The 25,142-nt window shown below is 37.6% G+C and overlaps 1 protein-coding gene across 3 annotated transcripts in view; it reads right to left on the bottom strand.

Moving 5' to 3' along the window:
* TTBK2 (tau tubulin kinase 2) overlaps window positions 1-25,142 on the bottom strand; it is a 145,662-nt gene that overhangs the window by 51,437 nt on the left and 69,083 nt on the right. For all 3 annotated transcript variants that reach the window (XM_089907330.1, XM_022587320.2, XM_089907329.1), the window contains 5 exons: window positions 19,878-20,018; window positions 18,276-18,380; window positions 7,623-7,688; window positions 3,328-3,420; window positions 2,087-2,212 (listed from right to left, as the gene is read on the bottom strand). In XM_089907330.1, the coding sequence (XP_089763456.1) occupies window positions 2,087-2,212; window positions 3,328-3,420; window positions 7,623-7,688; window positions 18,276-18,380; window positions 19,878-20,018 (531 nt within the window). The remainder of the gene's footprint in view (window positions 1-2,086; window positions 2,213-3,327; window positions 3,421-7,622; window positions 7,689-18,275; window positions 18,381-19,877; window positions 20,019-25,142) is intronic.

Genomic DNA, 25,142 nt, shown 5'->3' with positions numbered 1-25,142 from the left:
TAACACTAGGGAAGCAGTCACACTAAGTACTGGTATGCTTGCTGTTGGAGGAGGTTTGTTGTTGTTGTTAACTACACTGGTTGTTCCATAAAGAATTTAAAATTCCAAAAGAACAGTAATTAAAGTCATATTCAGAATTCCAAACTGTAAAATTAACCATCAGTTCACAAGAACATTCAGATTCAAAGTAGAGGGGACTTCCCTGGTGGCGCAGTGGTTAAGATGCGCTCCCAATGCAGAGGGTCCAGGTTTGATCCCTGGTCAGGGAACTAGATCCCACATGAATGCCACAACTAAGAGTTCACATGCCGCAACTAAGGAGCCCACATGCCACAACTAAGACCCGGCGCAACCACATAAATAAATAAAATAAAAATTAAAACAAACAACGTAGAGTAATTTTTCTCAAAATGAAGACTGCAGCAGAGCATTGTGAGGAAAGCAAGAGACAGAAACTGCAAAGGTCAGATCTTTTTGGAACCTGACATCACATTGATACTAGTCATCAGAATACACGCGTCACTTACGCCAACATCTTTTTCCCAATTATCCTGCTCCCATCTACCTGTCCTCTGCTCCCACTCACTGCTTATGGAAAATCAGAGAGCAAAAAAGAAGCAGATTATTTATAGAATCTGTGAAACAATGAAAATGTTATGCCTGCTCTCTCTCTTCCTAAAATAGGGAAATTACTATATTTTGTTTTGTTATCAGGTGACAGAAACACAGAGATTCCCCTTAGAGAATGTTCAACTGAAAAACCTGAGAACAATACTTTGTTAATTTAAATTAAATTAATTATGGGTCTAAGTTTCAAACTTTAGCTGGTGAACATTAGTCTTCTTTAGACTGTGGGCATAACTAAGCAGAGAATGTAATTAAAATTTTTTTTGCTATGTAAGCTTTAATATTCACATGCAAACTTTGTCAATCAAAAAATTATTAGCACCCAAGATGAGAAAGTTGTAACAATTCCTAGCTCCTCCTGAATCTAGCCTTACAAGTAAAATTTCATATTTTATTGCAAGTAACATGAACTCCTGCATTTTAGAAAACCCATATAAAATATAAATGAGAACGTATTCCAAAGTGACTCATATACAATGTATTTCCTCCATTTGTTAGCCTATACAGTTTATAACTCAAATAGCCATATAGAAAAGAATAACACAGGCTCACCTACTTAAGGTCTCTAAGGACCCAAGGCTGTATGTTGCCTCTCTGCTTTATATTCTGTATATATTATACAAAAGCTGCATTTTCACAAAGAACTAGTTATTATATGCAAAAAAGTTCACTGTGCTGTAGACAATCTTTTAGTCTTTTGACACTGACAACACTTTAGAATATGAAACTTTCATTAACAGGCAGTAAAGCCTATATGTTGTCCTTTGTAGATAAAAATGATACACTAATATATATTTTATTATTACTAATCAATGTGTGCCTTGCATTTATATTTTCAGTGGTAGTGATTATCTCGCATTAAGCTCTGACGAAGTTCCCCCTGAGAGCAACAGAATCTTCTGAAATCTAGCTGGTTGGGGTTAGGGATGCAATTTGTGGTAATCCTAGTCACCCTTGTAAGGCCTTATTAACTGATGCTCTGAGGAAATGTTTCACTCACCACAGACAAAACGGAGCCAGTAATCTTCACTGACTGCTGTCCCACAGCATATTAACATACAATATGCAGCCCTCAAGCCCTCGACAGACACATTACCTAGTTGGACATTTCCTTCTGGTCAATAAATTAGCTATAGGATTTTCATAATTTGAACTATCAGCAATTCTATACACCAGAAGAACCACAGCAGGAACAGTTAAAATGTTACATGATGAACAAACCTAAAACTCTAATGAAGTACGTTCGTCCAGAAGGGAGGAAACACACACACGTGCGCTCACGTGCGGACGTGGACCCTGTCATCATCAGTCAATTTAACCACATTTCTCAGGATGTATTAAAATAGTATTATTCTAGGGACTTCCCATACTCATTTACAGCACCCTCAACAGTACAATGAGTGAAGACAGACTAAATGAGAGAGAAGAATTAACCCACAGAACTCACAAAGATGATTACCTGGTAGTCTGGTTTTGTAAAATAATCCAAAGAGGAGATGTGGTCCAGAAAGATGCTGAATTCTGGAGGGAGATGTTTCAACATAAGCCTGTGGTCATACCTCTCCTTAATAGAGCCCACTTGTTCCTGGGAAGTAAAGAGAAAAGGAAACGAACTCAATTTCTCTTGGCAGCTACACATTAAGAGCCTCTCAGTAACAGTCTCAAGGGTATGTACTACAGAATGAGACAGTGGATAATTAAGCATAAAGCAAGAACTGAGCTCTTACTAATAGCTAACAGCTTAATGCACACTGCTTTAAGGCGGCAGGGGGAGAGGACTGTAGTGCAGAACCAAAGGGGTAACACAGTTCTGCATCAGTGAACACATAGCTCCCCAAAAGAAAGAGCTGACCTTAAATCTGGTCTACTTTTCTTTATCAACACATGCATTTATAGTTTTCAAATTGAACAATATGTGACAATTAAAAACTAAAAGCCTAATTGACTTATAAAAAAGAAAAAAAGAGAACTAGTAAAAATAAAACCTAAGAGGGAGGGCTAGAAGTCAAATCAGAAATGACAATTGTACTTAAATTTGTATCTATTCTCCATGTACATAAAAAAAGTCATAACATTAATTACATCTCTAATATCAGCACATAGAAAGAAAAATATACATATTGGGATACAGTGAAAATGTTTATAACTTTTAATTCTTATGCATAAGTATAATCTCAACAAAAACGCCTACCCAGAAATTTTTACTTCTTCCCCTACCAAAACTAACATTTCCATTTCTTTTTTAAAGGCTTTGTTTTTTTTAAAATATTTATTTATTTATTTATTTGGCTGTGCCGGGTCTTAGTTGTGGAATGCGGGATCTTTAGTTGCAGCATGCAGGCTCTTAGCTGTGGCATGTGGGATCTAGTTCCCTGACCAGGGATCGAACCCGGGCCCCCTGAATTGGGAGCATGGAGTCTCTGTTTTTGTTTTTGTTTTTTTGCGGTACGCAGGCCTCTCACTGTTGTGGCCTATCCCGTTGCGGAGCACAGGCTCCGGACGCTCAGGCTCAGCGGCCACGGCTCACAGGCCTAGCCGCTCCGCGGCATGTGGGATCTTCCTGGACCAGGGCACGAACCCACGTCCCCTGCATCGGCAGGCGGACTCTCAACCACTGCGCCACCAGGGAAGCCCCGGGAGCATGGAGTCTTAACCACTGAACCACCAGGGAAGTCCTAACATTTCCATTTCCAAAATTACCTTGTCCTTTATTTTTCTCCAAGGCAGCTGACCAACCACAAATTCCACCAACATGTAGAATAAGGACCAAAGGTCATCATGTCTTCCCATTTCCTTCATAAGCAAAAGAGAATTCAGTCACATTACATTACCACTCCTTGTGAGTACATTACATTGTCTAAGGCCTAACTTTTGTGTTTCATTTTCCTATAAAACTATCTGGTAGGTATATCTATGTACCTGTATAGCTATACAGCAATCTACATGACACAACAGATATACTGAAAAACTTTTGATACAAAGAACATCCCAAAACCCAGAAATGCTGGAAATAATTAAGAGCCCATTAATTAATAAATGAGTTCACTAATTAGTAAAGGAAGGTGGTTGCCAAGGGCTTTGAGGAAAGGGGAAAGGGGAATTAGTGTTTAGTGGGTGCAGAGTTTCAGTGTTGCAAAATGAAAAAGTTCTAGAAATCTGTTGCACAATAATATGAATACACTTAACACTACTGAATTGTATACCTAAAAATGGTTAAGGTGGTAAATTTAATGTTATGTGGGTGTTTCTGTTTTGTTTTGTTTTGCGGTACGCGGGCCTCTCACTGTTGTGGCCTCTCCCGTTGTGGAGCACAGGCTCGGGACGCGCAGGCTCAGCGGCCATGGCTCACGGGCCCAGCCGCTCCGCGGCACGTGGGATCTTCCCGGACTGGGGCACGAACCCGTGTCCCCTGCATCAGCAGGCGGACTCTCAACGCCTGCGCCACCAGGGAAGCCCTGTTATGTGTTTTTTACTACAATAATTAAAAAAAAAAAAAAAAAAAAGCAAAGGAAATCTTAAGAGCCAAAATTAAAAGAAAGCTGGAAACATGAGAAGCAACCTAATACTGAAGCTCTGGCTTTGGCTATTTTGGGGGCATTTGTCATAGGTTTACCAACATGGATTTTATCAATCATGAAGGGGACAGGTGTAAAAGCATTGAGCCTACACAAGACAGGATTTGTAACTTCCCCACATCTGCCCCCAACATATAGCTAGGACCCTCAAAGGACTATGTTTAGTGCAGTATTTGGTACGTATGTTATATATACTACAATAATTTTTTCTGTAAAATTTGACCACTATCAAAAAGATAAAGTGAGTGGTTAAAAAAAATTTGCCCTGAGAATCTGTTACCATAGGACTACCCCTCACTCAGATCTGGGGTTTAAATTTATATTGTTTGTGTGGTCCAGGAAACCAGGCCCAGAAATTAAGTGTTTTCTGGGTGATCCTGTCCTACAGTAATGACAGATGCAAATGAAAATCCTCTCAAGATACCGTTAAATTCAGACCTCATTGAATTCCTAGAGATAATAAAGCCCCACCAAATATAAGTTCATTACTTGAAATTATAAAATATATTAGAAAGCAAGCTACCATAAACTAACGGCAAGAAAAACTATAAAGAGCAGAATTAGATATCCAAGAATTTCAGAATGGAATTATAAGATATAGAATATGAAATAAGATATTTAAAATGTTTAAAAAATAGAATCAAAGTCACAAGAAAGGAAGCATATTCTCTCCCCCCAAATAAAAAGACCAATTAGATTTATAAAAGGACTAAAAAGAACATTTAGAAATAAAAAGCACAAATATGTAATTAGAAACTGAATGGTTAGGGAATTCCCTGGCAGTCCAGAGGTTAGGTGCTTTCACTGCCAAGGGCCTGGGTTCAATCCCCGGTCGGGGAACTGAGATCCCACAAGCTGCGTGGCATGGCCAATACACCACCACCACCACCACCAACAACAAAAACCCACACTCAATGGACAAGGTTAAAAGCTGATCAAGCACACCAGAAAAAAAGAATTAATGAACTGGAAGACAGATTTGAAGAAATTATCTAGAATGCAAAAAAGAGACCAAAAGAGAAAACCTGAGAGTGAACTTAAAAGGCATGGAAGACGTAACAAGAAAGTTTAATATGCATCAATTTGGAGATATGAAAATAAAGGTACAGAGAGAAAGGAAAAGAGGCAACATTTAAACAAGCAATGTCTGAGAATCTTCCAGAATAGATGGAAGATGTGAATGTTCAGGAAGCAAAACAAATCTCAAAACAAAGTAAATATAAAGAAATCCGCACCAAGGCACATGCAGGACACCAAAGACAGAGAAGATATCAAAAGTAGTCAAGAAAAAAAGGACAAATTAAATACAAAGTAACAACAATACATGGACAAAGATCTCAGTAGCAACCATAGGACCAGAAGAAAATAAAATAATTTCTTCAAAGTATTGACATAAAACAAATATTAACAAAGGATTAAAATGAAGGAAAACAATGAGATGAAGTAAACAGAGTTCATCAAGTATTTTGAAAAGTCCTTGTATTGTTTGGGAATTATTTACATTAAAAGTTTAAGATTCTCTAAATAAACTTGCTTTTACTTAAAAAAAAAAAGTTTAAGATTTAGGTACCCAAAAAATAGAAATGCAGTGTATTAAGTTTAGAAATTATCCAATCATGGTCGCAGAGTATGGAAGAAAGAAGTATATTTTAGAATTACCTGGGAATTCTTTTTAAATTAGACAAGACACTCTCAAGGTTCCACTAGCTGTACTCCTGTGTCACCACATACACTGACAATCACTGTTGTGAAGCTGTGTTACTGTGTAAAGCATTCTACTCCTCAGGTGTGTTGGGAGCAGAAATGAAGGGTAAGAACCACTGCTATACACTATCAAATTTCTCTACCAAGAATAATAAGCAGGTTAACAGAGCAACTGATAGAGTACTCTATGCTGGAAAGGCTTTTAGAAGAAATCTCTACTCTTCAAATTAAAAAAAAAAAAATATATATATATATATAATCTCTTTCTAGCAGCTATTTTGAAAATGTTTATATAGCTATTATGATCTCTGAAAATGTTTATGCTTATCTCAAAAAGAATGTCCGATTCCAATGTGGACATATTCTTTAATAGAATTAATTAGAAAGCATAGTACTTCTAAACTTTCGCAAGAATCTATCTGGAGGATGCGTACCTCTTTTCAAGGTAGAATAATTAACTAAATACCATAAAATAAAACAACACTGAATCAAACCAAATGAGTTAAAATGCTCAGCAGAGTGCTACACACTGATAAAAATACTTTTCCTATTTTCAATTTATAATCACATCCTAAGAAACCAAATTAACTGAAGCATAGCATATAAAACCACAGCATTCTCTTCCTATTACATTTAGCATTGGTCAAGTTATTATTATTTTTTTAATTTATTTATTTTTGGCTGCGCTGGGTCTTCGTTGCTGTGTGTGGGCTTTCTCTAGTTGCGGTGAGCGGCGGCTACTCTTTGTTTAGGTGCGCAGGCTTCTCACTGCAGTGGCTTCTCCTGTTGCGGAGCACAGGCTCTAGGCACGTGGGTTTCAGTAGTTGTGGCACATGGGCCCAGTAGTTGTGGCACACAGGCTTAGTTGCTCCGCGGCATGTGGGATCTTCCCAGACCAGGGCTCAAACCCATGGCCCCTGCATTGGCAGTAGGATTCTTAACCACTGTGCCACCAGGGAAGTCCTGGTCAAGTTTTTATTAAAGCAGTTTTGGCTTCACAGAACAAGAATAAGGTAACAAAAGACCAAGAAAAGATTTCTATTTATTTAATCAAGGAATCACTTGTTATATTTCTCAACTCTGTCCAAACAAGTTCAACAGTTGAGAATCCATAAAGTACCCACCTTTCCTATTCATAACTAAGGTTCAGGATGAGGAAAAAAATTTTAGAGCAAAACAAAAGGATCAAAGTTAAAAAAAGAGAGAGAAATTTTTTTAATTTAACCCAAGAGGAGAGGTATAATGTACTAAGATGAAAAAAAAATTTTAAGTTCCTATATTTTAGATCTTCATGAAAACAAGTGTGACGGAGAGGGGATATCACAGATTAGATGTATATTACAGATAAAATGACCTCCTTCATTAGTTATTGATAGTATGAATTCCCAAATAACTTCTTGAAATAGAACACAGATATTTTCTTTCTTCAAAATTCTATAGTAAATTTAATACTTATATCTAATTAAGGACACAAGGTTCTCCATAGACATATATATAATTAGCCATTATATTTTCTGCCAAATTAAATTTTATTTTCTATGCAGCTGCACACATCTATTATCTATCCACTATGCATCATACCATGCATTAGTATTTCTAACACCTTTCCTTCTGCTCCCAAGCACTTTCCACACCTCTGTACTCTAATGTAAAGAAATCAATCTGATTCAAGCATCAGCATGCTTATACAGCCATGACTCTAGTTCAGATACCTACCCTGTTCCGATGAGCATTGATTGATGCGTAACGAACTGTCCCTCGAAAGCCTGCCACAGCTCGAGGCTACAAAACCAAGCAAAGAATAGTAACTGAGCTTTAAATAGCATAAGATTCAGCACACTTAAGCCCATGAAGTAGAAGGGAGAAACGTGTATGATTGTGAAGAAAACACTAGTTAAATTTCTAACATTTTTAATAATTGTGAAATTATAAAAATTAGAAAGAATATCTCTAAATCATATGTTTAAAACATATTAGTTATCAATGAGTCCCATTTTAGTTATCGATGAATCCCATTTTTTCCTACCATTTTAAAATAAAGTAGGATTTATGACAAATAAACTCTGTACATTAGAAAACATAAAAGCTTTCATGACAAGCATCATAGTATATACATTAATATTCAGGCTCTGGTTACAAATAAGTATATTAAGACCATGAGGTCTAAGTAAAATAAGATGCCAACATCTTTGTGTCTTGGCTATATCATTCAAACTCAATTCAAAGATGGTGGCAACTTGTACCTCTCCCTGCACATGTAATTCACATATTCATAAACTTAAATTATTGGGTACTATTACCCCAAGAGTTCCCTTAATGCCCTTTATAGTCAATCCCCTTGACTCCCAGTTTCTGGCTGGCAACCTCTGATTTCTGTCCCTCCTTAGAACTTAGAATTGTCTAGTGTTTTAGGTTTAACTATTCTAATTACTGTGTAATGGTATCTCACTGTGGTTTTAATTTGCATTTCGCTAATAACTAAAGATGTTCAGAATTTGTTCATGTACTTATTTGCCATCTGTAGTATCTATTCTTTAATGAAATGCCTATCCAAATCTTTTGCTTATTTTTATAGGTTTGTTTATTATTGAGTTTTGAGAATTGCTTATAGATTCTGGATATAAAGTCCTCTGTAAGATGTGTGTTTTGCAAATATTTTATTCCAGTCTGTGATTTGACTTTTCATTTGCTTAACAGTGTGTTTTCAAAATGCAGAAGTGTTTACTTTTGATGAATTTTTAATTCTTTTATTTTTGTACCACATGAATATATTTCCAAAACTTATGTTTAAAAACATCTTTAAAGAAAAAGAAAGTAAAAAGTGAGAGTGGTTAGTATCCTAAGAGCATGTTTTATTAAAATAAATACCTAGAAGCCAAAGCAATCTTGAGGAAAAAGAACAAAGCTGAAGGTATCGTATTCCCTGACTTAAGACTATACTACAAAGCTACAGTAATCAAAACAGCATGGTACTGGCACAAAAAATAGACACATAGATCAATCCAACACATAGATCAATCGAACAGAAATAAACCCACACAATTACAGTCAATTAATCTATGACAAAGGAGGCAAGAATATAAATGGAGAAAAGATAGTCTCTTCAATAAGTGGTCTGGGAAAACTGGACAGCTACATGTAAAAGAATGAAATTAGAACATTGTCTCACACCATATATAAAAATAAACTCAATATGGATTAAAGACTTAAATATAAGACCAGAAATCATAAATTACTTAGAAGAAAACATAGGCAGACACTGACATATATCGTAGCAATTTCTTACATCTGTCAGGCAAAGGAAACAAAAGCAAAAGTAAACAAATTGGACCTAATTAAACTTAAAAGCTTTTGCACAGCAAAGGAAACCACTGAAAAAATGAAAAGACAACCTACTGAATGGGAGAAAATATCCACAGATGATATGACCAATAGGGGTTAATATCCAAAATATATAAACAGCTCATTCAACTAAGTATCAAAAAAAAAACCCGATTAAAAATTAGGCAGAGGGCTTCCCTGGTGGCGCAGTGGTTGAGAGTCCGCCTGCCGATGCAGGGGACACGGGTTCACGCCCTGGTCCAGGAAGATCCCACATGCCGCGGAGCGGCTAGGCCCGTGAGCCATGGCCACTGAGCCTGCACGTCCGGAGCCTGTGCTCCGCAATGGGAGAGGCCACAACAGTGAGAGACCCGCATAACGCAAAAAAAAAAAAAAAAAAAATTAGGCAGAAAACCTGAATAGATATTTTTCCAGAGAAGACATATAGATGGCCAAGAAGCACATGAAAAGACACTCAACACTGCTAATCATCAGGGAAATCCAAATCAAAACCACACCTGTTAGAATGGCTATCATCAAAAAGAACACATATAATAAATGTTGGTGAGGACAGGGAAGAAAGAGAACCCTCACACACTGTTAGTGGGAATGTAAATTGATGCAGCCACTATGAAAAATAGTCTGGAGATTCCAAAAAAAACTAAAAATAGCTCATAGACAATATGATCTAGAAATTCCACTCCTGGGTATATATCCAAAGAAAATGAAAACACTAATTCTAAAAGATACATGCACCTCAATGTTCATAGCAGCATTATTTACAATAGCCAAGATACAGAAGCACTCTAAGTGTCCATCAACTTATGAATAGATAAGGAAGATGTCACACACACACACACACACACACACACACACACACACACACACACACTGGAATATTACTCAGCCTTAAAAAGAATAAAATTTTACCACTTGCAACAACATGATGAACCTGAAGGGTATTATGCTTAGTGAAATAAATCATATAGAGAACGACAAATACTGTATGTTATCACTTATACGTGGAATCTAAAAAATGAAACAAACAAATGAATATAAAAAAACTGAAACGGGGCTTCCCTGGTGGCGCAGTGGTTGAGAGTCCACCTGCCGATGCAGGGGACACGGGTTCGTGCCCAGGTCCGGGAAGATCCCACATGCTGTGGAGCGGCTAGGCCCGTGAGCCATGGCCTCTGAGCTTGCGCGTCCGGAGCCTGTGCTCCGCAACGGGAGAGGCCACAACAGTGAGAGGCCCGCGTACCGCAAAAAAAAAAAAAAAAACAAAAAACTGAAACAGACTTACAGACAAAGAGAATAAACTGTGGTTACCACTGAGGAGAAAAATGGGGAGGGGGCAAGACAGGGGTAGGTGATTAAGAGATACAAATTACTATATATAAAATAAATAAGCTAAAAGGAAGTATTATATAGCGCAGGGAATAGAGCCAATATTTTATAATAACTATGTAATAAAGAACTATGTAATAAAACCCTCAATGGAAATAAGAAAATAGACGAAATTCTGGAATGGTAACATTTAAAATTTTTTCTTAAGTAGGACACTATAGCCCTAGGCACTGGAAGTTTCAGCTGAATGGTTAAGAAGGAAGCAGCAAGAGAAAACATGGCATTCCAAGAGCTTAGACACAAAGGGCCAATGTAAGATGCCAGCTCAAGGGCTAAAGAAACTGAGGCATCCTCTAAACCAGGAGGGAAAACATGAACATGCAGATTCAAATCACTAAGTAAACAGAAGTTCAACTCCAAAACCGTATGGACCAAAGTACTGCAAATATATATACAGAGACACACACTACTCCTTTTTTTTTTTTTTTTTTTTGCGGTACGCAGGCCTCTCACTGTTGTGGCCTCTCCCATTGCGGAGCACAGGCTCTGGACGCGCAGGCTCAGCGGCCATGGCTCACGGGCCCAACCTCTCCGCGGCATGTGGGATCTTCCCGGACCTGGGCACGAACCCGTGTCCCCTGCATCGGCAGGCGGACTCTCAACCACTGCACCACCAGGGAAGCCCACAAGTCCTTTTTATCTCACATCCCTATTTGATACAACTAATACATCTTAAAGGTTATAGACAGTAGAGGCTCTCCCACGTGCCACAACTACTGACGCCTCCACGCCTAGAGCCCGTGCTCCGCAACAAGAGAAACCACCACAATGAGAAGCCCGTGCACCGCAACAAAGAGTAGCCCCCATTCACCGCAACTAGAGAAAGCCCGCACGCAGCAACGAAGACCCAACACAGCCAAAAATAAGTTAATAAATAAATTCATAAAAAACAAACAAACAAAAAACAGTAGAGGCTCTCAAAACCAACCACATAAACAACTTGCTAGTATCGCTAGTGTAACAGATAGGATCCATCATTCCCTTTGTAATGCATTCTGACTGACAATCCTATATCATAAGTTTGGAAAAATAAATACACATTTATGTTTTGAGGGAGTTTCTCTGTGGTGATGGAATAGTTTTATATCCTGATTGGGCTGTTGGTTATATGAATCTACATGTGTGATAAAATTTCATATACCACCCCTCCCCTGAAAGGAAAAGTGTATGTAAAAAATAGTGAAATCTGACTCAGGTTTGTACTTGAGTTAATAATAGTATACCAATAACAGTTTCTTAGTTTTGACAACGTATTATGATTATGTAAGATGTCATCATCGGGGGGAAGCTAGGTGAAGGGTACATGATAACTGTACTATTTTACAACAGCTCCCTGAATCTGCTCCATACTCCAAAACAAGTACCCTCGGGCCTATAGAAGAAAGAAGAAAGCAAAGTAAGGGACTGGTTAATGCAAAATATAGAATGTAGGTTATGGCTGCAATGGCCACTATAATAGCAACTTAAAACTAAATGAAATTTAAAATTCAGTTCCTCACTTGCTCTGGCCACAATTCAAGTGCTCAATAGCCACATGTAGCCAGTGGCTACCATATAAGACAGTACACATACAGACACTTCCATCTTCGCGGTAAGCTCCATTGAAGGAGCTCGAAGAAGGAAAAGGGGTGTGATCAGGAAGTGATCGACCCACAGAACACTTCTAAGGTGGTAATGAACTATTTCTTAACCTAGATGGAGGCCATGGATGTTTTGACATTCTTCCTTAAAATTTTTATATATGTTTTTTACACTCTTCTAGAATACACATAGCAAGGCAAAAAAAAAAAAAAAAAGGAAATATTGGTTTTTGCAGATAACATGATGGCATACCTAGAGAATCCAAGCAACTCAATTCAAGTTTCTTAAAAGCAATAAATAAACAAAATTGTACTATATAAAATAAATCTACCCAGGCAACTTTTGATTTTATATTAGTGGAACAATATAAGAAAATGATTTCAATCATAATTATGATCCAAAAAGTAAGAAAGTAATTTTACTTGAGATTTAAGAGTTTTAAAGAAAATTATGAAATCCTACTGGCATAAAAACTCTAAAAGGAACTAGCTATTAACACATAAATAAAGGGAAAGCTTAACTCCTTACACAGCCTGGGGTACACTCGACCACAATGATATTCCCTCTTTCTTCCATAGTGCTAACCTGACCCCAACCCCGGTTAAACTCAATTCATAGACGAAACTGTACCTGTAAACAAGCAGTAAAAGTATATGGAGAAAAAGGATTGTACTGACAATCTTACCTTAAATTACCATCATACTCAAATGAGCTTTCAGCACAGCCCAGCAATCTATTATATTTTCCCAGTCAGTTTGCTCTCTCCCCTTCCATGATAACTATTTCACACGTGCTCTTCTCTCCTCAACCTCCAACACCATTTTGCACTCTCAGCAAAAGGCCTTGTCTCTTTCTTCACTGAGAAAATAAAAGCCATGAGAGAACTTCAACTTCCACCACCAAATCTAAATGCCTACCTGTATCTGTGTCCATTTATTCTACCTTTTCTCAGTTACAGTGGAAGAAGTGTTCTTGCTCTAATAATGGAGCATTGTGCCAGGATTCCTTCCCCTAACAGCTTGCAAGAACTTGGCTCCTGTGATTGTTCCTGCTCTGTCCTACATCATCAATTTTTTTCATGTCTCCTGGAGCACTACTAGTATTAGAACACGAGCATGCTACAATAGCTGACGTTAAAAAAAAATAAACTAGGGAAGGAGGGAAGGATTTTACTTCCCTTACAACTACTTCCTTGTTTTACTTATATTCCCTTTCTCCACATCCTCTCCCCAACACTTTCTTTAACCTACTCCAATTAAGTTTTCATTGCTCTACAGAATCACTTTTATAAAACTCACCAGTCACTTCCATCTTGCCAAATCCAGATGATCAGTTCTCAGTACTCCTACCTTCCTTGACCTATCAGTAGCATCAGTAGCACCCCACATATTTGAAGCACTTTCTTCACTTGGCTCTCAAGATACCACACTCTCCTGATTTTTCTCCTACCTCACTGGCCAATCCTCCTCCCCACTGTTCTTTGCTAATTCATAGTTCTTTTCTATTCATTATCGAGTTGCTAAAGTGTCTCAATGGCTCAGACTCATATCTCTCTTCTTTTCTAGCTATACCTTTTCCCTAGCTGATCTAAGCTAGTTCCATTTTTTTAAATTACCATTTATTTTTAAACACTGGGAGCAAATGATTCTTAAATTTATATTATCTCCATCCCTGATAATCTCCTTTGAGCTACAGATTACTATATCAAGTCAACTTATTATTTCCATCTAGAATCTAAGAGGCATTTTAAACTTAACTTTTAGAAAACAGAACTTCCGGGGACTTCCCTGGTGGTGCAGTGGTTAAGAATCCGCCTGTCATTGCAGGGGACACGAGTTCGATCCCTGGTCTGGAAGGATCCCACATGCTGCAGAGCAACTAAGGCTATGCGCCACAACTACTGAGCCTGCACTCTAGGGCCCTCCAGCCACAACTACTGAAGCCCACATGCCTAGAGCCTGTGCTCCGCAACAAGAGAAGCCACCGCAATGAGAAGCCCGTGTACCGCAACGAGAAGCCCGTGTACCACAACGAAGTGTGGCCCGCGCTTACCGCAATTAGAGAAAGCCTGTGCGCAGCAACGAAGACCCAATGCAGCCAAAAATTTTAAAATTTTAAAAATTAAAAAAAAAAACAACTGAGCTTTTAAAAAAAAAAAGAGAGAACTTCTGTTTTTCCCTCATAAAACTTCCGTTTTCCCACACTTCAGCCTTCATCTCTATCATGGTTTCAGGACAAAAACTTAGAAGTCATTCTTGACTCTTCTTTTCCCTTCACATTTCAGTATCAAATCCAGAAGGAAGTCCTGTTAAATACGTCTTTAAAACATATCCTAAATATAAGCATTTTCCACATGTTCATTGTATCACCCTAATGCCCTAAGTCCCAGCCACCAGCAATGACCACTGGACCATGGCATTAGCCTTTTAACTTGTCTTTCTGATTCTACTCTTGCTCTCAGTAGTCTCTTCTTCACAGAGTGATAAAAAAAAAAAAAAGTCCTAAGAATTGAAAAACTGCTATTCAGAATAGAAGTGGGATTCCAGAAATATATTCAAATCCAATACACTACATAGAAACTAATTTCTTTACCTGCCCAAATACCAATTAATACAAGAACACTGATAGAACTGAAGATAGTCTTCCACAATTTCAAGGCACTTAAATTCTCATGTGGCTACGTTTTAAATATAACCTACTTCTGTATATAACTCTATAGTTAGCTTATTGACAGAGCATGTAACATATTATGCAACAACCCTGCTTCCTATCACACTTAGAATAAAATCCATCTCTTGGCAAAATCGTTCACATTCTGGGGCCTACCAACGTCCTAAACTCGTCTCTCTCCACTTACCCACCACACTATGCTATGCCATGCTACAGCCACAGTGGCCTCCCCCCTTTTCCCTGAATATACCAAACTTACTCTGCCTCAGAGTCTCTGCACTTGCTGCTCCCTTTGCCTGGAGCACTCTCTTTCCAGAAAATCACACAGCCTGCTCTCATACTTCATTCAACTCTCAACTCAATACCTCCTTAGAGAAGTCTTTTCTAACTAATACCTCTAAAATAGTCTCCTAGCCTCACTGCCCATCACTCTCTATGTCAATACCCTGCTTTCCGCTGTTTTTTTTTGTAGAATTTATCACAATCTAAAATTATGTATTTATTTGTGTATTATCTGTCTTCACCACTAAAATATAACCTCCATAAGAACCTCATTTTGGTCTGCTGTTCACTGCTGCAGTCCCAGCACCTAGATCCATGCCCCACACATAATCTGTGCTCATTTAATAAGTGTTTTATAAGTGAATAAATACTAACCTCATAATATGCTAAAAACTAAAAAAAAAAGATACTTGGAATAGAAATGAGACTCCAGAAATATATTCAAGCCTAATAAGCTGCACTGGACCCAAATTCATCACCTGCCTTGCTATCTATTAATGCAAGACCTTCACTGGAACCAAAAAGATTGCCTTATAATTTCTAGGTGCTTAAATTTTCATGTGCCTATATTTTAAATATAATTTACATTTATTGTATACAGTCTGTTATTATATAGTTATTAGCTCATCAAAACCAGTGTTTCAACTTCTGTGCAACTAATCTGCTAGAAATGAAAATCATAGTCAGTACCAAGCTGAAACAAAAAGTATAAAAGTAGACATTATAACACAACATTGTATCAACTATACTTCAATTAAAAAATAAAATTTTTTAAAAAGTAGACATTAAAGAACTGTAGGGGGAGATCAACTGCCAGTATGACAATATGAGGAGCTCTAACGACCTGCTCCCCAGTAAAACTGGTAAAAACAATTAAAAAAAATAACCATAGCCTCTGGAAATGGTCCTTCGAGCAAACAACAAATGATGAAACAGCTATTTCATATTCATGAAAAGTCAGTAAGAAAAGCTAGAGTCTATGGTATTTGAACCAAAACCGCTCCCCCTCCTTCCTCTCTTCCAGATCAGCAGGGGTGGCTCCACTCCAGGATGCTGCAGCAGAGAACACAGGGCTCCTTCCTTCCCCAGTTCCGAGCCAGAGGGCTTTCTTCGTGTAGGAGCAGGACTTCAGCATTTCTCATCTTCTCCCAGCTGCCTGTTGCTGACGAGGCTGTCATGGGCAAGCGTGGTACAGAGGTGGAAGCCCCTTTCTTGCACCCAGCTTCCACTCATGGAATGAAGGCTCTACCTTGGGCATGATGTGCTGAAAATACTGGAGCCCCAAAAGCCCTTCTCCTGGCTCATGAAGCAGTGGTTCCATGCCAGGAGAGTCAAGCCAAGAGACCTCAGGCTACTGTCCCGATCTCAACCAGAGGGCCCTGCTCCCAAGAGAGGATGTCACTCAGAGAGAAGTCTGCCATAGTCCTCACCCCCAACTCCAGAGCCCTCGGTCAGAGATTTTGTCTGCGGACAGAAGAACGCCGTAAAAAAGTTTATCTCCCAATCTCTTCCCAAAGGAACTTATTTCATTTGCAACAGTGAAGTTAATTAAACTTAAGACCCTCTCATTAATAGTGGAGGTTACAGTACAGAGAATTGGGAGGATTTGTGGATCTGAGGATACAGTCTAGACCACAGGCTAGCCAGGTGAGAACCAGGGGAACAAGACAGGTGGGGGAACCCGTCTGGGGTCAGAACAAACTATAACCTCAGAAGGGAATTCCCTGCCAGTCCAGTGGTTAGGACTCTGTGGTCTCACTGCTGAGGGCCCAGGTTCAATTCCTGGTCAGGGAACTAACCCTGCAGCCATGGCCAAAAAACCCCCAAACTATTCCATTTTAGGAGCCACAATTTGATTGGATTAGTCTGTCAAGGAATGTACGTCTTGGGGCACTGTTTTAAGCAACAGAGCAATCAGCCAGCAATCAGCAGGTTTAATAACTGGATGTGGTCAGAAAAAGTGTGGAGGAGAGCCCTACCAGTACCACTGTCATTCCAGGGTGACGATGGGCAGACCTAAAGCTGCACCTCCCTGAGGGGCAACAAGAGAGACTTAACAGGGCTTCCCTGGTGGCACAGTGATTGAGAGTCTGCCTGCCAATGCAGGGGATGCGGGTTCGAGGCCTGGTCTGGGAGGATCCCACGTGCCGTGGAGCAACTGGGCCCGTGAGTCACAGCTACTGAGCCTGCACGTCTGGAGCCTGTGCTCCGCAACAAGAGAGGCCGTGACAGTGAGAGGCCCGTGCACCGCGATGAAGAGTGGCCCCCGCTCGCCGCAACTAGAGAAAGCCCTCGCACAGAAATGAAGACCCAACACAGCCAAATAAATAAATAAATTTATTAAAAAAAAAGAGAGAGAGAGACTTAACACTATGTGCTGGGATGGGAGGGAAGGATAAAATAATCTAGTCAGTCACTAAACATATAAATAAGCAAATAACACTAACAAGCCCTGGAAGGGAGGACCAGTACCCAGAATTGCTATAATATATTATCTAAAATGTCCAGTTTCCAACAACAAAAAAATATAAGACATGCAAAGAAACAGGAAAGTGTGACCCATACATGTAAAAAAAAAAAGTAGGCAACAGAAACTGACTATAAGAATGACTACATTCTTCTCCTGTTGGATATAACAGGAGAAGATTTCAAAGTAGGCATTATAAATATGTTCAAAGAAATAAAGGAAAGCTTTCCTTACTTAAAGAAGTAAGGAAAGTGTAATTACAATGCCATATCAAATAGAGAATATCACTAAAGAGAAATTTGTAAAAAGAACCAAATGGACATTCTGGGTATGAAAAATACGGTAACTGAAACAGAAGTACAGGATGTACAGAGACTCAGACTGCAAAAAAGACCCTTGATGCTAAAGTGGTAATGTGTGTTCTTATAAGACCACTCTAAATCTGCGTCTAATGTACATGTTTTTAAAAGCCACAACTCTCAATAATAAAATTAATTAACACCATCTATAATCATAAAATCTATATGTTACTTCTTGGATGACATCCATTCTGATACACAATTAGCATTTCTTTAAAAAGCGTAACACTATAAATAATAAGTTAATTCTCAAATATTTAATAATAACATGAAAAATCTTACTGGTCTGACGTCACCACAGGAATTGGTAAATTGTCGAGCCAAGCCAAAATCAAGCATGTAACATTTCCTACATGTACTAGGAAAGCGACCCATGGCAAAGTTTGACTAGAAAAATAAAGAAGGAAAATATATATATTATTATTATACTTAGTCCTTATACCTTATCCTTCCTCTATTTTAATTCTTCTATTTAAACTCTATATAATACACATGTCCCAAATATACTATTCTAGTCAATGATGTTTACTGGATATTAATACATAATTTTGCTGTGGGTTCTATTAATGCCTAGGATCAGGTGAACTTTGAGCAACAAAAAATTTATGTGACTATAAATTTACATAAAACACAACACTGACTTAACAGGAATCAGTACTCTAAGTTCCTTGAAATTCTAGTCTAAGTCACTACTTACTTTTTAAAATGGGAGGAACTAGGAGTGAGCAAAATAGAATACATAGTTCAGAAATTGAAATGAATTTCCTATAAGCATCATGAACCTGAATTTCACTACATGTAAAAATTAAAATACAATTCAAGGACACATTTCAAAACAGACTTAAGGAAAATACACTCTGCATTCTTCCCTTAATAAAAATAAATGTAACATTAAATGACCACAAACTTGCAAAGACAGGTATATAAGGGAATTTTTCTTTTTAAAGTCAAAAGTCAAATTGTTATAGAATTGTTAGCTTTTATTTTAAAATACTGTTTTATTTTAAAATACTGTTCTACTTAGGGAGCTTTCTAATCAAAATGGAAACTCTTCAATCACCATGGTTCTCAAATAATGACGTTTAACTTGACATAAAAATAAAAGCAGGAGAAATCTATGTTACATTAAGTCTGACTCAACTATGTTAATTTTAGTTGGCATTTTCATGTAAACTGTTTAATTTTAGAAATCATGTAGCAACAGATGGAAATAATTTTCAACTGCAACAACCAACATATGATAAATTTATAGTAAATACAGCATACCAGAAATGGATCATTTCTCCTTGTAATACAAAAACCAAGAAAGAGAAAATAAAGACATATTTCACAGTTACAGAAATGACAATTTCTAAGAAAAGACAGAATAGAAAAAAATACTATATATTGGCACTGTAGCACTCAGGAGAAAAATCAAGCTCCTTCATAATTGATGGTTTCTTATAAGTATAATTTGTCACTTGAGAAATAGTTCAAAGAACACAATGCCAACATCTAAAAGCAACATATGTATATATTTTTAACCAATATCAGGAAAAAGAAATCCAAAGAATAACTATTAATTTAGGTGTAAGGCTAAGTAACTGACAATGTTAACACATATAATAATAATAGTGAAGCATTAATAATTTTTAATTTGACTGCTGAGCAACATTTTCATTGTATGAGAAAAGCTCTTTATTATAAGTTATAGTTTGTAATTATCATTTTTTTTAAGTTAAAAGGCAAGTTACATGTACTTTAAGTTTACATCTTTGCCACAGAAATTAAAATACTACCTTGTATTTAATATAGAAAGCTACATTTGTAATTTACTATGTCCCATCATAAGATTAAGAGTACCAAGCAAACTCATTCTGTGATCTGGAGGAAAAGGCTCCCTACCGGTTTGATGTCTCGGTGCAAGAATCCCACAGAATGGATGCTCTCAATAGACTCCAGAATCTGTCTACCCAACCGAAGAGTAGTGCTAATGGTGAATGTGCCCCGGGACTGGCTTCGGCGTAGATCCGCCAGATTCCGACCCTGTGGAAACCAAATAAACACTTTCAAGTACTGTATTAAATGTATAAGAGAAGAGTAGAGAATTGCTCATTTACCATTAAAAAATGTTTGACTGAAATAGCAAGGATTTTACCTGAATCATGAGCCTCTCACTCAAGAGAAGAGATTCTCTTAAGATAACACATGAACATTTCGGAGAAATTTAAGAATAACCAAAGTTTTTTTTTTTAACATATTATGTTTCTTTTTAACTTTTTTTTTCTGAATGAAGGATTCTTTAAATTCTACAGAACTTCACAATTTTCTAAAGTTTCACACATGATTTCATATAATGCCATAATAACCCTTTTTAAAAATCTCCTATCCCTATACTGCCCCTACCCCCTCTCCCCGCTCCCCACTGGTAACCACTAGTTTGTTCTCTATATCTGTGAGTCTGCTTCTTTTTGGTTTTATTCACTAGTTTATTGTATTTTTTAGATTCCACATATAAGTGATATCATACAGTATTTGTCTTTGTCTATTCTACGTCTATAATATGTTTCTGAGTCATCATGTTTCCTTTGTCACTGATGTTATAACAAAATATAGTCTTGATTACTTAAAAAAGATATATACGGGCTTCCCTGGTGGCGCAGTGGTTGGGAGTCTGCCTGCCGATGCAGGGGACACGGGTTCAACCCCTGGTCTGGGAAGATCCCACATGCCACGGAGCAACTGGGCCCGTGAGCCACGACTACTGAGCCTGCGCGTCTGGAGCCTATGCTCCGCAACAAGAGAGGCTGCAACAGTGAGAGGCCCGCGCACCGCGATGAAGAGTGGCCCCCGCTTGCTGCAACTAGAGAAAGCCCTTGCACAGAAATGAAGACCCAACACAGACAAAAAATAAATAAATAAAATTTAAAAAAAAAAAGCTTTAAAAAAAAGATATATACACAGGGAAGTAATTCCTCATTACTGCCTAACATATTCCTATACAAACGACTTAATTTTTCTGTGTCACAGTTTCCTTATAAAATGGGGCCCATAATACCTACCTTACACTGTTTTGTAAGGATTAAACAAGATCCATGTAGTGTTTAGAATACTGTCTGGCACACACTAGGTACTCAATGAATGCTAATTACTGTTATTATAAATAAAAATGATATGAAACAAACACTCGATTACTTATAGCAGTAGATAAAAGCAATGAATTTATCTAGCCTGTGCCAGATGTATTACATTCATGACTGTATTTAGTCCTTAGCACCCTAAATAGAAGTTGTTATTCCTGTTTTACAGATGAGGAAACTGAGGCTCAGAGACTTTAAATAATTCTGACCTGTTAAGGTAAAACTGTTCTTCAAATCTAAGTCTGTTTGACTAGAAAGTGTTCTTTTTCCACTGCACAGTGCTGCTCTACCCAGAAGATTCCTCATTGCATAGGTTTCAAACAAGCAATCTGACCAGAAGAGCAGGCTAGGATGCTGCAGTTCCACCTCCCAAAGAATGGAAACTGGCTCCTATATCACAAGGGAATTTTAAACATCCTAATCTTTCTATACCCAAAATTTTATAGTGTATGTTTGGGATTAATACCACTAATACCATTACCTCAACTAAAGACAGTTAATTCACTTCTGAAAAAGTAATAAATTCTTAAGTGACTTAAATACCATTTAAAATAAAATATTAAATAGTAATCAAGTAATACAAGAATTGAAAAATTACGGAAAAGTCAGGAGCCTTTAATACTTCATATCCTCTTTAAAAATGAGGTTTTCCCACAGCATTAATTGGTACTTAACTTTTTTATTATTTTTTAATGTTAGTGGAATTTATTTTATTGTTCTCTACATCCTCAGCAAATGTAAAATGACTGATAATCTAGGGCAATGAATTTTATAATCCCATGAGGTCATGTACCTAATAACTTTTATTAGCATTTCAATAATTTTTTCCTTCAAAAATCAGTATTTTGACTGCCAAATATATACCTAAGGTAATACTGGAACTTTATTTGTGAACAAATTCTGCCATCATAAAAGTTTTTGAAAGGAAATCAATTAAAGTGTATTTATGATATTAGTAATGCTTTTTAAATTTTAAATCTTTTAAAACATAAATCTAAGGTATCAATTAACAAAATCTGAGAAGATAAAAACAAAGCTGGCAAGGGTATGGGGAAAAGAATTATTAATATGGTACATACATGCAGGTTGATCCACCAAATTATACTTCAGGTTATATATTACAGGTGATTATTATTTGTTATAGATAAAAACTTAAAACAATCTATACATCCATCAATAAATGAAATGGTTAAATAAATTATGGTTCAGTCATCTTACTGACTGTTATGCAGCCACTAAAAAAAGAATGAACTCTCATATATCTATCCATCACCCAGAATTAACAATTATCAATTAATGGCCAATCTTGTTTCATCTGTTATCCACTCCTCCCCTCCCCCTATGCAACACACAACATCTCCCTTCCTACACACATATACTGGATTATTCTCATGTAAATTCTAACCATATCATTTCATCCACATATATTAGGCAAAGAGATGAAAATATAAAATCAGAGAAGTTACATGCCAGCAATTCTATTGCCACAAAATCAAAGAAGTTACATGCCAGCAATTCTATCGCCACAAATCTGAACTGGAAATATCAGTATGAACTATGATATATTTTTTCTTTAAAAAAAAAAAAATCCTGAACCTATCCACTTGAAAAGAATTTAAAACAATGACCAACCCAACTGCAGCAGGCACCCATAGCATCTAGACTGTCATCTCTAAATACCATTTATCATTAAGAGGAATCAGAAAGTAAGGATGCTATCAAGGTTCCCTACTGAGGAACCAACTCATTATTCTGAAAACTTTTAAATAAAAGAATCAAACATTAGTCCTTCCCTTCTGTGTGAAATGTACCTTAGGATAACCTGATAGTTGGTGGAGTGCTTTTTAAAGAATTCCAGCTAATAAAGAAGAAATTATAAAATTACAACAGTGTTATTTGCAACCCCACTGAAGTAATGAATCTAGGCAGTGGTTACTAATGGGTTGATAAAATCTAAGAGAAAAATCACTGGGAACTTTAAAATGGATGGAGAGGCTGATGGCCCCGAAACCTCACTGATCAATCTTAACGTAACTAAAAGAGAGACCACCAGACACTGCCTACTGATGTGATATAAATAGGAAGCACACAACCCACCTCTGAAGTATTCTAGCCAAATAAAATAAAAGTGGAATCTGATCTAATCACAAGTTTATAGAAAATACAGGGGACAGAAGAACATGTTAAATATCACCACATGGAGACAATCAGCAAAATCCAGAATATGGAAACTTCTGCATGACGAATGACTCTGTTTTTATCAATGACACAAACAACAAAAAGAAAACTGTAAGAAAAAAAAATGAGAGGGAACCTAAAGATTAAAAGAGGCTTAAGAGATATGTATGCACAAAATACAATGTGTGAACCTTGTCTGGAACCAGATTCAAGTAAAACAAATATAAAAAATAATAATAAGGGAGAGAAACAATCAAGAAAATCTAAAGATTGACTTGATAATTGATGTTATTAAGATACTATTGTGCATTATGGTTAACAGTGGGAAAAAAAGAATCCTTGACTCTTAGAAATATATATTGATATACTTACAGATAAAATATGCCTTGGATTTTCTTTGAAATTATCTGGGGAAGGAGAGGAAAGGGAGACTACACCTCAGATAAGATTGGCCATTTTTTTTTTTTTTTTTTTGCGGTACGCGGGCCTCTCACTGTTGTGGCCTCTCCCGTTGCGGAGCACAGGCTCCGGACACGCAGGCTCAGCGGCCACGGCTCACGGGCCCAGCCGCTCCGCGGCATGTGGGATCTTCCCGGACCGGGGCACGAACCCGTGTCCCCTGCATCGGCAGGCGGACTCCCAACCACTGCGCCACCAGGGAAGCCCAAGATTGGCCATATATTGATGATGACTGAAGCTGGGTGGTGAGTACATGGATATTCATTATACTATTTGCTCTACTTTTGTTTATGTTTAATTTTTCCACAATAATAAAAAGTTTAAAAATATATAGCAGTTGGGCTTCCCTGGTGGCACAGTGGTTGAGAGTCAGCCTGCCGATGCAGGGGACACGGGTTCGTGCCCCGGTCCGGGAAGATCCCACATGCCGCGGAGAGGCTGGGCCCGTGAGCCATGGCCGCTGAGCCTGCGCGTCCGGAGCCTGTGCTCCGCAACGGGAGAGGCCACAACAGGGAGAGGCCCGTGTACCACAAAAAAAAAAAAAAAAAAAAAAAAAAATATATATATATATATATATAAAAAATATATATAGCAGTCCTGATGTTAGGCAATCTAGATCCACATCTGTACTGGTTACAGGCATTTTTTGCCCCTTCCTAGGTGATATGCCTATCACAAAATATCACCCTTTGGCTATACTAAGGATGATCATGTAAAGCTTCAATAGTGACAGGATATGAAATAAGACCTGGCCAAGGTCTTCCTAGTAGAAATGAGAAAAGAAACATGTGTGACTACTTGAACCCTATTAGATTTCAGATCCATTTTAATGGTAAATAGCTAGAATTTCTACAAGAGAAACAGGATTATTCCTTAAAATTTTTAACAGCAGATATTATATAATTGAATTGCCAGGAGGAAAAGACTGAAGTTAACTTCAGAACAATGAGGGTTTTTAGAAAAAATTAGAAATGTCAGTGAGAAGCTGGGTCTGAGCATATACATTTTATTAAAATATATGTAGGAAACCCCAGCAGCCATCTTCAGTATGCCAAATAAGAGAAAGAACCCTTGAACAGTTATAACAGCTTTAGTCTTGCCTCAAATCAAGTCAACCATAACTGTAGGGATGGGAGGTTAATGGTGGGTTAATTTTCGCATGACAGGAAAGAATACAGCATGCAAGTCAAATTGAAAGGTTCTTGTATGGGTCCATAGGCGCTTGCCAAAGGTCACAAAAGCCATCGTTATCTGATATACACCAGCCTCCTTAGTTCTCCCAGACTCTCCCAGGCTCTCCCAGGAGCCTTCCCATTTCCAGAAAGTGAGATTAAGGTTAAGTGCAAATAAAATAAAACCAAGTATATGCTAGGACTGAGAGAGAGACTGCGGA

This window comes from Delphinapterus leucas, chromosome 2 (assembly GCF_059928025.1).
Source record: "Delphinapterus leucas isolate spDelLeu-1000000601 "Yukka" chromosome 2, BTC_Dleu_Yukka2, whole genome shotgun sequence".
Lineage (NCBI taxonomy): Eukaryota > Metazoa > Chordata > Mammalia > Artiodactyla > Monodontidae > Delphinapterus > Delphinapterus leucas.
This window is presented reverse-complemented; position numbering and strand designations above follow the sequence as displayed.